This window comes from Microcebus murinus, chromosome 22, assembly GCF_040939455.1.
Source record: "Microcebus murinus isolate Inina chromosome 22, M.murinus_Inina_mat1.0, whole genome shotgun sequence".
In the NCBI taxonomy this organism is placed as follows: domain Eukaryota; kingdom Metazoa; phylum Chordata; class Mammalia; order Primates; family Cheirogaleidae; genus Microcebus; species Microcebus murinus.
Window position 1 is genome coordinate 25426925 of NC_134125.1, and position 15834 is coordinate 25442758.

At 59.9% G+C, this 15834-nt stretch overlaps 2 protein-coding genes across 3 annotated transcripts in view; one reads left to right on the forward strand and one right to left on the reverse strand.

The window, feature by feature from the left end:
- Positions 1-450: 450 nt before the first annotated feature.
- Positions 451-3745, forward strand: TMEM191C (transmembrane protein 191C). Of its 2 annotated transcripts, none has more exons than XM_075996761.1 (10): positions 451-745; positions 905-1028; positions 1838-1888; positions 1992-2108; positions 2191-2247; positions 2344-2403; positions 2483-2547; positions 2624-2696; positions 2998-3038; positions 3115-3745. In XM_075996761.1, the coding sequence occupies exons 1-10, from the start codon at positions 591-593 to the stop codon at positions 3317-3319; spliced, it is 948 nt and encodes a 315-aa protein (XP_075852876.1). In that variant the 5' UTR covers positions 451-590; the 3' UTR covers positions 3320-3745. The 2 variants fall into 2 exon arrangements, with proteins under 2 accessions (XP_075852876.1, XP_075852878.1); XM_075996763.1 differs by having other exon boundaries at positions 2031-2108.
- Positions 3746-7019: 3274 nt separating this feature from the next.
- The window catches only part of PI4KA (phosphatidylinositol 4-kinase alpha), a 114498-nt gene continuing 105683 nt past the window's right edge, over positions 7020-15834 (reverse strand). The window contains exons 45-55 of the mRNA XM_012776680.3: positions 14935-15005; positions 13322-13394; positions 13160-13230; positions 11952-12061; positions 11379-11483; positions 11173-11298; positions 10714-10834; positions 10095-10254; positions 9252-9341; positions 8624-8707; positions 7020-7470 (exon numbers count right to left, since the gene is read on the reverse strand). Of these exons, the coding sequence (XP_012632134.1) occupies positions 7419-7470; positions 8624-8707; positions 9252-9341; positions 10095-10254; positions 10714-10834; positions 11173-11298; positions 11379-11483; positions 11952-12061; positions 13160-13230; positions 13322-13394; positions 14935-15005 (1063 nt within the window). The 3' untranslated portion in view covers positions 7020-7418. The remainder of the gene's footprint in view (positions 7471-8623; positions 8708-9251; positions 9342-10094; positions 10255-10713; positions 10835-11172; positions 11299-11378; positions 11484-11951; positions 12062-13159; positions 13231-13321; positions 13395-14934; positions 15006-15834) is intronic.

Below are 15834 nucleotides of genomic sequence, written 5' to 3' on the forward strand. Positions count from 1 at the left end.
ACGAACCATTCAATGCGTAGGGGGTTTAAGACGTTTCTTTCCTTCCTGGGATAAATTCCTGGGAGTGGGACAATTGGGTCAAAAGACAAGAACGTGTTCAGGGATCCCGGTCTTATTCCGAGTCTTCTCCACACGCGGCAGCGGCCAGTGCGCAGGCGCGGCGGCGGCGGGCGGCGCGGGCGTTCCCTCGGCCCGGCCCCGCGCGGCCGCGGCTCTCGGCCAGCCCCGTCAGCGCCGCCGCCCGCCATTGTGACGCGCGGCGGCGGCGGGCGGCGGGCGGCGCGGGCGTTCCCTCGGCCCGGCCCGGCGCGGCCGCGGCTCTCGGCCAGCCCCGTCAGCGCCGCCGCCCGCCATTGTGACGCGCGGCGGCGGCGGGCGGCGGGCGGCGCGGGCGTTCCCTCGGCCGGGCCCGGCGCGGCCGCGGCTCTCGGCCAGCCCCGTCAGCGCCGCCGCCCGCCACTGTGACGCGCGGCGGCGGCGGGCGGCGCGGGCGTTCCCTCGGCCCGGCGCGGCCGCGGCTCTCGGCCAGCCCCGTCAGCGCCGCCGCCCGCCATTGTGACGCGCGGCGGCGGCGGGCGGCGGCGGGAGCCATGGCCGAGGCGCGGGAGCTGCTGCTGCAGCTGCAGAAGGACAACCGCGACGGCCGCCTGCGCAAGCAGGAGCTGGAGGAGCTGGTGCGCGGGCTCGAGGCCGAGAGCGAGAGCCTCACCGGGCGCCTGCACGACCTGCGCGAGCGCGAGCGCAGGTGCGCGGGCGCCCTGACGGGCGGCGGGGGCTTCGCGGGTGTGCGGCCGCCCGTCCGGCCCGGCGAGGCTCCCACGGCCCGACCCCGGGGCGGCGGCGGGTCCCTGCGGGACCGCGGAAGCCCGTGCGCCCACCGCCCCGGCCGCGGCTTCCCCTGCAGCCTGCAGCGGAGGCGGGGCCAGGCAGCGCGGACTCTGCGCGGGGAGGCGTGCGCGGCGGCGCGGGAGCGCGCGGAGCGGGCGCGCGGACTGCTGGAGGCGGCGGAGCGGCACAAGTTGGACCTGGTGGGGCGGCGCGGCGCGGCGCGCGGCGGAGGCGGAGGCGGGGCGGGGCGGGGCGGGGCGGGGCGGGGCGCGGCCCGGGTGAGGCGGGGCCCAGGCGGGGTGGGGCCCGGGCGAGGTGGGACCCAGACGGAGGCAAGGCGGGGCGGGGCGCGGCCCGGGCGAGGTGGGACCCAGTCGGGGTGGGGCGGGGCGCGGCCCGTGGGGGGCGTGGCCCTGCAAGGTGGGGGCGGGGTGGGGCGTGGCTGGGGCGGAGGCGGGGTGCAGTGGGGCCCAGGCGAGGTGGGGCCCAGGTGGGGTGTGGCCCGGGAGAGGTGGGGCTGGGCGGGGCGGAGGCGGGGCATGGGGTGGGGCGGGGCCCAGGCTAGGTGGGGCTGGGCGGGCGGAGGCGGGGCACGGGGTGGGGCGGGGCCCAGGAGAGGTGGGGCGGGGCGGAGGCGGGGCACGGGGTGGGGCGGGGCCCAGGAGAGGTGGGGCTGGGCGGGCGGAGGCGGGGCACGGGGTGGGGCGGGGCCCAGGAGAGGTGGGGCTGGGCGGGCGGAGGCGGGGCAGGGGGTGGGGCGGGGCCCAGGAGAGGTGGGGCTGGGCGGGCGGAGGCGGGGCAGGGGGTGGGGCGGGGCCCAGGAGAGGTGGGGCTGGGCGGGCGGAGGCGGGGCAGGGGGTGGGGCGGGGCCCAGGAGAGGTGGGGCTGGGCGGGGCGGAGGCGGGGCATGGGGTGGGCGGGGCCCAGGCTAGGTGAGGCTAGGTGGGGCGGGGCGGGGCGGGGTGGGGCCGGCGGAGAGCCCGGACGTCCCCCTCGACCCTGCCCGCAGGAGCGGCACAACCAGCAGCTGCAGGAGCAGTGGGAGGAATTGTCGAGTCAGGTACGCGCAGGCACCGCACGGTCTCCGTCTCTGGGCTCCTCTGGGAAGTCCCGCTCTGGGCCCTGTCCCTGTCCGCCAGGACCACCCCTTGCCCCGTCCCTAGAAGTCCTGTAAGCCCCGCCCTCACAAGCCCCGCCCCCAGCTCTTCTACTACGGAGGGGAACAGCCGAGCCAGCAGAGCGTGGAGCAGCAACTCGGGACGCAGCTGCTGGCGCTGCAGGTGCCCGAGCGGGGCCCCGGGGGCGGGGCGGGGTGGGGCGGGGCGTGCCCGCCTCCTGACAGTTCCCTGGATCCTTCCAAAGAAACAGCTGGAGCTGGTGGAGGCCAAGTGCGCCCTGCAGACCGAGAGCCTGCGGCAGGTGCGGGCAGAACCGAGGCAACAGGGGGAGGGTCGGCTTACGGTGTGGGTGGGGAGGGACGTGCCCCCTGAACCTGCCCGGTTCTTCCCGCCCCAGGGCAAGCAGCGGACCGAGGAGGCCTGGGCCAGCTTTCAGGAGCAGAGCGGAGTCCTGCAGGTGCGGGCCCTCCGCCCTGAGACCCCCCACTGGCGGCAGCCAGACTCCCGCCCTGACTCCTCACTCCCACCCGCTCCAGGAGCTGCAGGGGAAGGTGATGGAGGCGGCGGCTGCACTGGACGCCTCACGGGGCGGCCTGGAAACGTAAGTCAGCTGGGACAGCTGGGTGCGGGGGGCCGGGGGGCCGGGCAGATCGCCCACCTGCGTGCGCGCCCCGCAGGTGTGACTCGCGGCCTCGCCCGGTGCAGGACTGCGCGGGCTCGCTCATGGAGGAGGTGGCCAGGGCGGACTGTGTGAGCACGGGCCCGGGTGGGCGGGCTGGGGCCGCGACCCATCCCCCAGGGGACCTGCCCCCTCAGGAGACCCGCCCCCGCGAGGGGCCGACGCTCCAGGGGACCTGCCCCCCCCCCAACCCGGCCCCTGCAAGGAGCCAATGCTCCAAGGGACCCGCCACCCGGAACCCAGCCCCTGCGAGGGGCCGACGCTCCAGGGGACCTGTCCCCCGGAACCAGTGCTCCAGGGGAGCTGGCCCCGGGACTCCCGCCCGCGCCCCTGGCCTGGCGCAGGGCTGGACGCCGCTCCCTCTGCCCGCAGGAGAAGCGGCTGTTCGGCGGCGCGGGCGCCGGGGGCTTCAGGTGAACGGACGGCGGGCGCGGGCTGCGGCTTCCCCGGTGCCGGCCCGCCGCCCACCGTCCGTCTGTCCGTCCGCAGGCTGTGGGCGCGGGGTGCGCTGCGGGCGCTGTTGCTGCTCCCGCTCGGCTTCCTGGCGCTGGCGCTGGTCTGCGTGCTGCTGCGGCGCCCCGACGCCGTCCGCCGGGAGCTGGCGCGCCTGGGCTCGGACGCTGCGCTGCGCCGCCTGCGCTACACGCTGTCCCCGCTGCTCGAGCTGCGCGCGCGGGGGCTGCTGCCCGCCTGAGCATCACGCCGGCCACGGCCGCCTGCACTCTGTCTCCGTGTGGTTTCTGCGCGCCGCGGGGGCGGGCGGGGGCGGGCGGGCGCGCTCGTGTGCCCCTCGGTGCCCAGCGATCGGCCCTCGGGCGCAAGGCCACGTTGGGGGCCGACCCGGCCCGCGACCGCGCGGAGGCCGGTCAGCGTCGGACTGCTGAACTTCCTTTCCCGGCAGGGGCTGTTGGCGGGCGGGTTTCCTCCGTGGGGGCCTGTGGCTCCTGTGGGCCCGCAGCGTCCTGACCTCCCTTTGGGTGGGTCACCGTCCCGACGCGGGCCGGGGACGTTCCTCCCTGTGGTCCGCTTGACTCTCTGTGCAGCTGGGCGCCAGATGCTGACATGGTGCATTTTATTTATGTGAAAAGTTCTGCTTCATGTAAATGAATTTTGGACAAGACTGTAGTTTTCTCTGCTACAAATACTGCTCTGCTGATTCTTTTTTTTTTTTTTGAGACAGAGTCTCCCTTTGTTGCCCAGGCTAGAGTGAGTGCCGTGGCGTCAGCCTAGCTCACAGCAACCTCAAACTCCTGGGCTCAAGTGATCCTACTTCCTCAGCCTCCCAAGTAGCTGGGACTACAGGCATGTGCCACCATGCCCAGCTAATTTTTTCTATATATACTAGTTGGCCAATTAATTTTCTATTTATAGTAGAGACAGGGTCTCACTCTTGCTCAGGCTGGTTTTGAACTCCCGACCTAGAGCAATCCGCCCGCCTTGGCCTTCAGAGTGCTAGGATTACAGGCGTGAGCCACCGTGCCCGGCCTGCTGATTCTTTAAGTAGTGAAATTGCTGGGTGTATTTCCTCGTGCCCATATACATGGGATTGCTATGGCCTTGAAACAATTATTTTCTTACCGATTCCTAGGCATTCTTTAAGTTTTTTGGTCTGGTTAAAATTGCGTATGAAATCCTGTGTATAAAAATTTCATCAAATTTAAGAAATGTGCTTTGTGTCCTAAAAAATCCATTCTTGGTATAATCCTAGCACTCTGGGAGGCCAAAGTGGGCGGATTGTTTGAGCTCAGGAGTTTGAGATCAGCCTGAGCAAGATCAAGACCCCAATCTCTACTAAAAACAGAAAGAAATTAATTGGCCAACTAAAAATATATAGAATCCGGGCATGGTGGCACATGCCTGTAGTCCCAGTTACTCAACGATGGCTGAGGCAGGAGGATTACTTGAGCGCAGGAGTGTGAGGTTGCTGTGAGTTAGGCTGACTCCACAGCACTCTAGCCCCGGCAACAGAGTGACACTCTGTCTCAAAAAAAAAAAAAAATCCATTCTTGCTTGAAATCATAACAACATTCTCATATTTTCTTTTAAATACTTTTTTAAAAATTTCAGCATATTATGGGGGTACAGATTTTAAGGTTTCAATAAATGCCCATTTCCCTCCCTCCCCCCACAAGTCTGAGTCTCCAGCATGACCATCCCCCAGATGGTGCACATCTCACTCATTATATATGCATATACCCGCCCCCCTTTTAAATACTTTTAACTGGTGTATTTTAGACATTTGATGTTTAAAGTGATTATTGGCTATAGTTGGATTTTATCATATTTGTTACTGTTTTCTATTTTTGCTTTTGTTCTTTGTATTTTTGTCCTCCACTTTTTTCTGCCTTTCATTCTTTAAATTGAACATTTTATAGTATTCCATCTTCTTTCTTTAGCATATCAGTTATACTTTTTTTTTTTTTTTTTGAGACAGAGTCTCGCTTGTTGCCCAGGCTAGAGTGAGTGCCATGGCGTCAGCCTAGCTCACAGCAACCTCAAACTCCTGGGCTCAAGCAATCCTTCTGCCTCAGCCTCCTGAGTAGCTGGGACTACAGGCATGCACCACCATGCCCGGCTAATATTTTTTTTATATATATATATTAGTTGGCCAATTAATTTCTTTCTATTTATAGTAGAGACGGGGTCTTGCTCTTGCTTAGGCTGGTTTCGAACTCCTGACCTCGAGCAATCCGCCTGCCTCGGCCTCCCAGAGTGCTAGGATTACAGGCTTGAGCCACCGCGGCTGGCCTCAGTTATACTTTTTAAAACCACTTTAAGTGATTGCCCTTGAGTTTGCAATACACACAGTGAATTCAAGTCCACTTTCAAATGACACTAGACCGCTTCACGAGTGTCAGGTGTCTGATAAAATAATTCTACTCCCTTCCTCCTGTCCCTTGTATCATTGCTGTCATTCATTTCACTTACAATCTATGCTTGAATACATTGTTGCTATTACTATTTTGATCAAACTGTTTTAGATTATTTAATAAGAAAAAAGTTTTTATATTACCTTCACTCATTTTCTAATGTTCCTTTTTTAATTTTAATTCTTTTTTTTTTTTTGAGCCAGAGTCTCACTTTGTTGCCCAGGCTAGAGTGCCGTGGCGTCAGCCTAGCTCACAGCAACCTCAAACTCCTGGGCTTAAGCAATCCTTCTGCCTCAGCCTCCCGAGTAGCTGGGACTACAGGCATGTGCCAACATGCCCCAATAATTTTTTCTATATATTTTTAGTTGGCCAATTAATTTCTTTTTATTTATAGTAGAGACGGGGTCTCGCTCTTGCTTAGGCTGGTTTTGAACTCCTGACCTTGAGCAATCTGCCCGCCTTGGCCTAGGATTACGAGACGTAAGCCACCGTGCTCGCCCGTACAGTAATTTCTTGCTGGTTGTTCCATGAACTGCCCAGAGAGGGGCGTTAAAACCTCCAGCTATGATTGCTGAAGACTCATACACACACACAAAAAAAAAAAAAAGAAAGAAAAAAAATACACATGATTATGGATGGTAAGTCTCGTCTCATTTGTTTACTGTCAACTTTGTTTATATTTAAGGTGCATTGCTTATAGTCAGCACAGAATTGGGTCTTGCTCTTTTAATCCATGCTTGTAATCCTGACTTTTAGTTGGAGTGGCGAGTCCACTGTTTAACATAACACTGGCATGTGTGGACAGATGTCTGTAATTGCACCATTTCTTTGTTCCACCTGTTGTTCTCTGTCCCTCCTTTCCTGACGTCTTTGGGATTAATTTAATACTTTTATAAAAACTGTTAACTCACACATTGGCCTATTTATATTTTCATTTATATTGCTCAGGACTTCCCTGTGCTTCCTAAAGCTGTGTGTTTTGCCCACTCTGGAGATCTCGTTAGGAGTTAGCTGGAGCTCATTTAACGTTCCCTTTCTTTCTGCTCCATTTTTGGTGATTTCATTGTTGTCTTTCCCGTGATTGGTTCTCTTACCTGCTGTTTAACTGATCCTTTGCACTCTTTTCTTGTTTGGGGTCTGTGTGCCTTATCTGCTTACGATAATTAGAAGGCCTTGGTGTGGGGGAGTAGGTGGCTGCAGGGACTAGTCACACACAAGGATTTTGGAGTCCAGAGCACAGCACCTTGCCGTGACTGAGAGGAGCCCAGCACTGAAGAGACTGGAGCATAGGCAAGGCACTGAGGACAGCGGGCAGCCCCAGGGAGTCAGCTTTGGAGAGGGCAGCGCGATCAGGGGAGACAGTGCTATTTCTGGCGCAACCTGCACCATGGTGTTTGCATGTTAAGCCCTAATCCGTGTGCCTGGCCCCAGCCCACGAGTGCAGGTAACACTAGGCCCCTCTCCAGGGGCACAGCCAGAAACTGCCCCTCAGCTGGCCCTAAACTTGGACACTAAACCTGACAGTCAAATTCCAACACAGCACTGTTTGGGGTTTTTATTTTGTCTATGTTGGTTAAACCTTAGATTGAATATAATTTTTTTAATACACAAGAAAATACTTCACGTACCTAGGAAATAAGATAGGTTGGGAATGTGTCCAGTGCAAACAGAGGATTCACACCTGTGCATAGACAGCACCATCGATGATTGTCGTCTCAGTCTGTGGCATCACTAAAGCCACCCCAGCGTGTGCTGCACCTGAGGAAGGAGCAGCTGCCCGGCTCTGAGGCTGCAGTTCTTTTCTCCTATAGAACAACTCTGCTGGGTGGAGTGGTGGGGCGGGTGGGCACGTGGCTCTGTGATTGCAGAGTGACTCGAGGGCACATGGAGTGGAAGGCTAGTCTAGGCTTTGGGCTGCCCTCCTCAGTAGGGTATGTCATTCTGATAGTACTGGATCATGTCGTAGGTCCGGCTCCTGGAGGGTGAGGGTGAGGGAGGCTGTGAGGAGCCAGCCTGCTGGGTCTGGGTCCCTCCCCACTGGCTTATCCCCCACCATGGCTGCCCAGAGACCACATCTCCTGCTCCAACTCTGAGGCCTGCTCCAACTCACAGTCCTCAGCCAAACTCCTTCTGGCTGCGGGAGCTACCACTCTACCAGGTGCGCGGGAGCTACCACTCTACCAGGTGCCCCTCTGGCCCCTCGGCCTGTCACATGTAGACACCCAGAGGGGGTGTGTGCAGCCATCCTTCCTCTCCACACTCCAGGCCCCTTGCCCTCAGCACACCTCCGTGGACACCCTCCTCCTGCCCCCCAAGCCTTCCTGAAGCCTTGCGCTTCTCTGTCGTTTGCCTGGGCTCTCTGTGCCTGGCCTCGCGGTTCCTGCCCTTTCTTTCTCCCACTGCCCATTAGGTCGCTAGACGTTTTGGGCACCTGCAGTGGGTTCTTGGGCTTCCTCTCAGGCTCATCCACCCGTTCCCAGAGCAGGTGGCCATGCCCCTGGCCCCTCCTGGTATGGATGTAGCACAGCCTGGGCTGCCCCTGCCCCCAGGCCTTGCCCAGCCCCATGTCTTCAGGTGCCCCTACGTGGCGGCTTCCAGACTCTCAGAGCTGTTCCCTCATGCACCTACTGGAATTACCGCCTCCCGTTGTTCAGGCTGGAAACCTCAAAGCTGCCTCTTAACTCTCACAGCCCATGGGAGCCCGCAGGCCTGGGGCTCCGCCTTCAGACCCTGAACCAGCTCTTCTCAGTCTCCCGCCTCCACCCTCTCTCCCTACCACAGGGAGACTGACTGGCTGCCCCCGGTTGCCCCCCACACCCTGCCCACACAGCAGCCCCAGGAAGGCACAGGGAGGAGGGGCGGGACAACTTCCTAAGCCCTCCCAAGGGAGCTCCCATCCCGAGCTCGAGCTTGGGGTCAGTGGCGGCCTGTGTCCCACCTCTCTCAGCCCCAGGCAGGTGCGCTTTCTAGCTCCAAGCCTCTGCCAGGTGTTCCCCTCTAAACAAGCACTCACTGTTCCTCCAGAATTCCCACCAGAGCTCAAGTGACCAAGAGTCTCCCATGAGAGGAACAGTTGGGGATGGCAGCATCCTGGTGACCTGGTCGGGGCAGGGGGTAGGGAGACTCGCCTGTTGCTGAGGAAGCAGCTCTGGATGACCTTCATGATGAAGTTCGCAGCCTCACGCTCGGTCATGTTGGGGCTAAACCTGTGCCTGGAGAGAGGCTGTGTCAGGGCTACTGCCATTCCCTGCTAGGCCCGTGGTCCCGCCCGAGGCTGCCCCTGCCCAGCCTGGCGGTGGTCTGTGGACTGGACCACCTGTCCAGCAGAGGGCCACCCCCTGGAAATGTACCCCCAGGACAATGTGTCGGAAGACAGGGACAGCGCTGGGAAGGTCAAGTCTGGCTGCCGTGAGCCTGTCCTCTTCCCAGCATCACCTGGGCCTGAGTGCCCCATGGCTGGGGCCAGGCTAAGCACTGGGGAGCTAAGCTGCTGCAGCTCAGGGGTCAGGGCCTGGAGGCAGGGACTGCGAGGCACCCTTGAAAAACCAGAGGGTGCATCCTCAGCATGGCTGGCAGAAGCCAGGATGCCTCACAGACCTGGTCTGATAGGAGTCTCACCAGGAACCCTGTCTGCTCTGGGGTTCCGAGGAGATGACAATCACAGTTACAACTGCACAGAAAGTTCCTATCTTGGTGGTGCCTCAGCTAATGAACACCTGTACCCCAAGTGGCCTGTGTGTCTGCCAAGGAACCTACTTTAAGAGCTTGATTGTCTGGCCGCGGAAACAGGGCAGGCCCGTGTCCAACATGAGAGTGACCAGAGAGACAACTGCATCCATGTAGGGCCTGGGGAGAGATGGGAGGGTTGGTGGACAGAGGCCAGCCTGGGTGGGTAGCCCTGGGCACAGTCATGTGGCCTGGCTGCTGCCCAACAGCCTCATGCTTGGGTTCCCAGCCACCACCCAGCCACACCTTCCATGTTCCCCCATGGCAGCCCCCTTCACACCACCTGCTGCCCCCTAGCTTCTGCACCCCCCAGGCCAGGGTCACTCAGATGAACCCTGCATGGGCGGAGTGGTCCTGCGCTGGTCCCTCCCCACAAGGCCGCCAGCCGTGGTTTCTGCACCAGGGTGGGGAAGCACAGGTGCCCTGATCCTCCTTCTCCCACAGGGCAGTGGGGGCAGTGGGGACTGAAGGGGTGGGGACTGATCTGGGTCAAGCATCTAGGAATCACCACAATGGTGTGTGGCCTAGGCCAAGGGACACTGTATGTGAAACTAGGACAACGCCAGTCTCCAGCGTGCAGCCCTGGGGGTGGTGGGTGCTCAGGCTTTGATGAAAGGGTGGACAGGTGCCCAGAAGGGGCAGCCCATGGCTGAGGGTGTCAGCAGGATGAGGCCTGCAGCACGTGGTGGCTGGGCTCGGACTCCCAGGGCAAGAATTCGCAGGCACAGGTGGGCAGAGAGGGGCAACCAGAAGGCCAGGCCTAGGCCACTGGTACCTCCCAGCCCGCAGGCACCTCCCTCACTCTCTCTGAATCTGGTTCTTTTCATCCTAAAAGGAGCCAGAGAACACACTCCCACCCCTGCCCTGGCTCACCGCACGGCCAGGTAGCCACGGACACACATTTCCATGAACCACTTGAAGGGAGTGGCCTCCATCTTGCCTCCCATTATCATCACCATCTCATCTGTCAGCTTGATGTCTGGTTCCCAGCCCAGGTTGCCACCTGGCGAACTTTCAAACATGAAGCCAAAGTCTGCAAAACCGCAAAGAGTCATTTGAGGCTGGGCAGGAACCCGGCTGGGTGGTCTTGTCTTGAGCAGTAGAAAAGGACTAGTGACACCAGCATCCTCCACACCCCACAGACAGGTCGGGTATCCGTGGGGACAGCAAGCAGAGGAAGGGGAGGCGGGAGCCAGGCTGGAGCAGAGTGAGGCTGGTACCCAGCCTGGCTGAGCCCAGCTCTGCCCAGCTCCAGCTTTGGACCCACAGCCCTGGCTGGCACTCTAACCCCCAGCTTTCTGGAGTCAGGCACCCTCCACAGCAGGATGGCTTGGTGGGGACAAACTGGGCCTCAGAGCTCGACTCAGATGCTCCCACTGACATTCCTGGCTGGGCAGCCCCATGTCTGCTCCCCTCTGCAGGGTAGGGACCCCTATCTTCCCCTGCATGCTGGCGGAGAAGGGAGGGGAGGGTGGTGCTGAGGCTGGCTGACCGATGTGGATGATGTGGCCCTTCTTGTCCAGCATGATGTTGCCGTTGTGTCTGTCCTTGATCTGCAGCAGGAACAGCAGGAGGCTGTAGGCGGCCATGCTGCGGATGAAGTTGTAGCGTGCCTGTGCAGAGAGGGCCCTGAGCTCACAACGGCTCCAGGCCTGTGGGCGCTCTCCCTAGCTCTGTGTCGCCCTTGAAGGCACAGCCCAAGCCAGCTAGCTCAGCCAGCCAGACCTGGACAGCAGCAGTGACAGGGCTGCATCTGGGGCTGTGGGGGCAGCAGGCCCTTTCTCCCACCCTAGGACTTAGCTTTCTCCTGGGGAGCCCAGCTCTAGGTTCCTTTGACTCCATAAGCAGCTTACGGGTGGACCTGGTTTTCTCCTCTAGCAAGGGAGGACTCAGAAGACCAGGGAAGGGATGGAGTAGGAGTGGGACAGAGTGCATACAACCCTGGGGCTACCTGCTGGAAGGCCAGGGTGGACTCGTCCCCGTATTGGCGTGTGAAGTAGTCGTACATGCCGAAGTCTGTCTGGCGGCCCAGCTGATCTCGAGAGGTGCAGTCAGGGATGCACTCGATCACCCCGCACTAGGGAGGAAGGGTGAGTCCCAGGCCTGCCAGGGAGGCATGGAGGGGTTCCTAGCCAGGCTCCTGCTCAGGGAACTTACCCCAGGGGCAGTGGCCACCACGCGATAGGGAAAAACAAAGAGGTCCAGGCCGACCAGCTGGAAGATGTTCTTGAAGAGGTCAATGATCTGCAGGGCCAGCATGTCCTATGAACCAAGGGGGCACAGGATGGGGTTGGCCAGCCGCCTCGTGCCCCCGGCCCACCTGACTCCCAGCGGCTCACATGGGGTAGAAGCTGAATGGCTGGTGACAGAGTAAGACAGGGAGGCCACAACTGAGCGGGAGTCTGGAGGGCCTCACCTCACCGACCACCTGGGGCTGGGCTCAGGCCCTTGGGACCACCAGGCCCCGGGCTGGGCATGAGGCTGTGCTTGCTACCTGGTGGGATGTGAGACTGGGCTCCCCCAACCCCAGCAGTGCCCTGTGGCAACAGCAGAGGGAACCAGGAGAAGCCTCTGGGTTTTGCAGAAGCTCTTGTTTACTCTGTGGCATCTGAACGAAACGGGGGGAGGCAAAGATCTGTGTTTCTGCACGTGAGGTTGGACTCTAGTGTGCCTGCAGCCTTCTGGAGAGGTGAGCCTGCCCCCCAGCCTGCCCTGGGCTGGCCACACTACCTGCCGGCAGTCGTCTCCCACTTTGAAGATGGCAGCCTGCCAGGAGATCTTCTGGCAGTCAGCCTCCTGCGCGCCACAGTCATCCTCAGAGTCCGAGCGGCACCGCAGACCTGTGCAGGGGAGAGGCCACCTACAGCCCCAGGGCAGGGAGAAGCCCTCTGAGGATGCTGGGGGTGAGCCCTGCTCATGTGCCTGGAAGGAGCCTTGGGAATCGCAAAGCCCCAAGGATGCCAACGAGGGGCCCGCCCAGCAGGGCCCAAGAAACACCCTGGGGCAGCAGGTGGAACCCCAGGGCCAGGGGTTTTTCCATAGAACGTTTAAGCTTAAATGCAAATAAAAACAGAGCCCCACATCATCTGCAGTGGGGACCCAGGTGTACCAGGGTCAGGGCTGGGCACTGTGAACTGTGGGTGAGGATGTCTGTACGCTGGAGGGCCCGAGGGGCTCAGGGGCCAGCATGTGGGCACAGCCACAGAAGGCATGTCCCTGCACGGGCCAGCAGCTCATCTGTGCAGTTGGCTACATTCTCTGTTCTGTGTTGGAGAATGTCCCCTCAAAATTCATGCTCTCCCAAAGCCTAGATGTGACCTTATTTGGAAATAGGGTCTTTACAGGTATAATCAACTCAAGATGAGGTCATACTAGCATGGGCCCTAAGCCAATGATGGTGTCTTTCTAAGAGGGGAATGTGGACACAGACACACGGGGGCAGAGATAAGAGTGATGCACCTACAAGCTAAGAGTTGCAGCAACACCACTGGATACTAGAAGAGGCAAGGAAGGATGGACCCCAGAGCCATCTGAAGTAGCGTGGCCCTGATGACACCTTGATGTCACACTCCAGCTTCTAGAACTGTGAGATAATATAGGTCTGCTGTTTAAGCTTCCCCCATCTGTGGTCATTTGTATGGCAGCCCAAGCCACTGACACATCTTGCAGAGGCTTGAAGCCACTTGGCCTCAAGATGGGGCCTCCTCCTGGAAGAGCCAGCTGACTGGGGTGGATAGGTCTCAAGGGTGGCCCAATTGTCACTGCACTTGAGCTCCATGTGGTCCCTGAATGAGGGCTCAGACGGGGTGGGGGTGGGGGCGGACAGATAGATACCATCTTTTACGGGGAGCTGGTGATAAACTAAATTGCCAAAAGAAACCGACATCGGCAAGGAGAAAGCACTGAGATCCCAAATGTAATCAGAATTCTCCACTGACCTTCTTTTTCAAGTTCACTAACTCCACAGCGCTTCACCTTAAATTTAGCCAGATATGGGGCTTTTGCAGCACTGAAAAACAAAAACAATGTGGCACCTGGGATGCAGCCTGATAAAACCTTCAGGTAAGGAAGCTGTGGGGTTGGGACAGGTGGGGTCTCACCTTTGCATCGGTGTCCCTGACTTGTAGTCAATGTCCAGCACAATGGCCTCAGGGTTGCTGGGCAGGTAGCAGCCTGTGCAGGGATGGGCAGAGTCACAAGGGGCCCATGTGGCCACAGGTTCCCAACACAGATGCCACAGGCATAGTCCACCTTGCAGTCATGCTCTGCCCCTGCACAGGGCCCTCGGGCCCACCTGTGGCACCATTAACTAGTCTGTGGCTGCTCAGGTGCATCCCTCTTGACTCTGCGATCCTTCCACACATCTGACAAAGGAGCCACCACCTCCCAGGAGACCCCCTCCAAGAGGAAGTGCTGAGTCTCAGCCCTGCTGCTCCACAGGTGGGTGTGGGGGCCTGTGTCGCCCTCAGGAGCTCCCTGCCCTGCACACCTGGGACAGCCCATTCGTGGCCAGGAACTGTCAGTCTCCAGGGGGACGTGTGCTCCCTGTTGAAGTGGTAGAGCCTCCTGACCCCCCTGGGGTTGGGTTTACTTATTTATTTTCAGACGGAGTCTCACCACATTGCCCAGGCTGGTCTCGAGCCCCTGGCTCCAGGAGCTCTTCCCACCTTGGACTCCCAAAGTGCTGGGATTATAGGTGTGAGTCACTGTGCCTTGCTGAGGGGGGGTAGGTTTTGAGGAGGGGCCCAGAACAAAAGGCACATGGTCTCCTGGGGCACCAAGCTGGGCCCTGCTGTGGGTGCCAGACAACTGCTCCACGGGGAAGGGGGTAACACTGTTGTGTCCTCCTCCCTCCTGCCCTTGCCTTGCCAGCTCCAGGCCTGTCTCACACAATGACTACCTCTGTTCTGCTCTAGAGCCCTGCTGGCTCCCCAGGGCCCCTGGGGTAAGACTCAGCCATATAGTCTGGAAGCAGAGGCTGGGGGCTCTTGCAATATAACAGCTTCTGGTTCTTTCCACCCCTCCCTGGCAGCTATGGCATTCCCCATGAGGGGAAACGGAGGCCCTGGTGTCCAGCCTTTTCTGAGAAGCTGAGCTGTTGTATGAGCTTAACATGATGGGCCTGAGGAAATGCTTGACTCAAAGCCCCCCCACAGGCAATCTATGGCTGAGGCCCGATGGTGTGAACGTCTGCATGGGATGGCCAGGGCTTGAGAAGATAAGTCTGCAGCAACAGTTAGAAATGGAGAGTGGCCCAGTGAGGTCTGGATTCCATCTTTTCTTGAAAAAAAGCTTGGCTCTAACCATACTGGGCTTGAATACCTACATGGCAATGGTTGGCAGGTGCCAAGGAGCAGCTTCCCACTGGGCTGGGCACCCTGTCTGACAAGTCCCAGCACACCGGGGCCGCCACTGCCCTGCCTCACCCAACCACCCCTTTAGCTGTTCGACCTGCGCTGCTCCCGCATGCTGGAATCCAGGAACCCTTTTCTAGGATAAAGCTGTGGAGGACAGCGTCTTGGCCTCCAGAAAAGCTACAGGCAGCAAGGAAGATGAAGAGTGCCCTCGGAGGAGCAGCTCCTGCTCACCAGGGGTGGATTCTGGGCTGGGCTGGTGGGCAAGGGTGTGTGTGTGGCCAGTGGAGCCGTCGTCTCCACGCCCTGCCTACCCTTGGGAACACACTGACTGCAGCCTCCTGAGGCCGCCTGCTTACCTGGCTGCACCTTCACTTCAGACAGCGCCGACAGACAAGCCTTCTTTCTCTCGTCACCTTTAGGGTAGGGCCTGAGAAACGAGACGGGAATGCTTTGCTGTATCCTGGAGGAACTGAACTCTGGACACCCAGGGGCCTCCTGTCTGGATTACCCTCTGTCCCTCTCTTCCTGGTTCTAGCTACTCCAAAAGGCCCAACCAGACCCAATTCCTCTAGGAAGCCACTTGCAGCAATTCCTGCCCTGGTCCCACGTGGCCCCTGGGGGCTGAGGCAGAGCTGTGTTCTGGCTGGCTGTGCTCCTCACATGTGGGGGCAGGGCAGGATGTGCTGCTGTCAGAGGTGCTCAGAGGCACAGGTGGCTGTGGGGTCAAATGGTTCTGGGCTCAAAGGCTGGCTGTCATGTACTTGGCCCATGACCTTGGGCCAGCCTGAGACCCGGCCTTAGGCTGAGTCCTGCCCCCCAGGGATGCCCTGGACATGCTCCCCTCACCCTATTATCTTTGTGGGCTAGGAGCTGCCAGGAGCGCTGCTCTACAAGGCGCCTAGCCCAGGAAAGGGCCTCAGGAGGCCTGAGATGGGCCTCATGGTGACCAAGGTCAGAACAGCATGAGCATGAGACAGCACAGGGCCTGGTGGAGGTCATGCCCCATGTTCCCTGTCCTGGGCCTGCTCCCAGGCACACAGCCAATGTCAATGACTCCAGGGTCTCGTCCCATACAAAGGGGCAAGGCCATGGACGTACAAGGATGTCGTCAGAGCAACACGAGTGGAAGGCTCAGGAGAACAACCACAGGAGCTAGAGGAGTCTGGCTTTCCTGACACCATGAGGATCCTTCAGCACCTGGACAGAATGGAATGACCTCGAACCACTCATGCATGAAACTAAGATGCTATCTTGAA

Coding starts and splice junctions, on each gene's coding strand:
- TMEM191C (XM_075996761.1), top strand. CDS start 591: ATGGCCGAGGCGCGGGAGCTGCTGCTGCAGCTGCAGAAGGACAACCGC. Junction 2,248..2,343: donor AGACCGAGAGCCTGCGGCAG/GTGCGGGCAGAA, acceptor TTCCCGCCCCAG/GGCAAGCAGCGGACCGAGGA. Junction 2,697..2,997: donor AGGTGGCCAGGGCGGACTGT/GTGAGCACGGGC, acceptor CTCTGCCCGCAG/GAGAAGCGGCTGTTCGGCGG.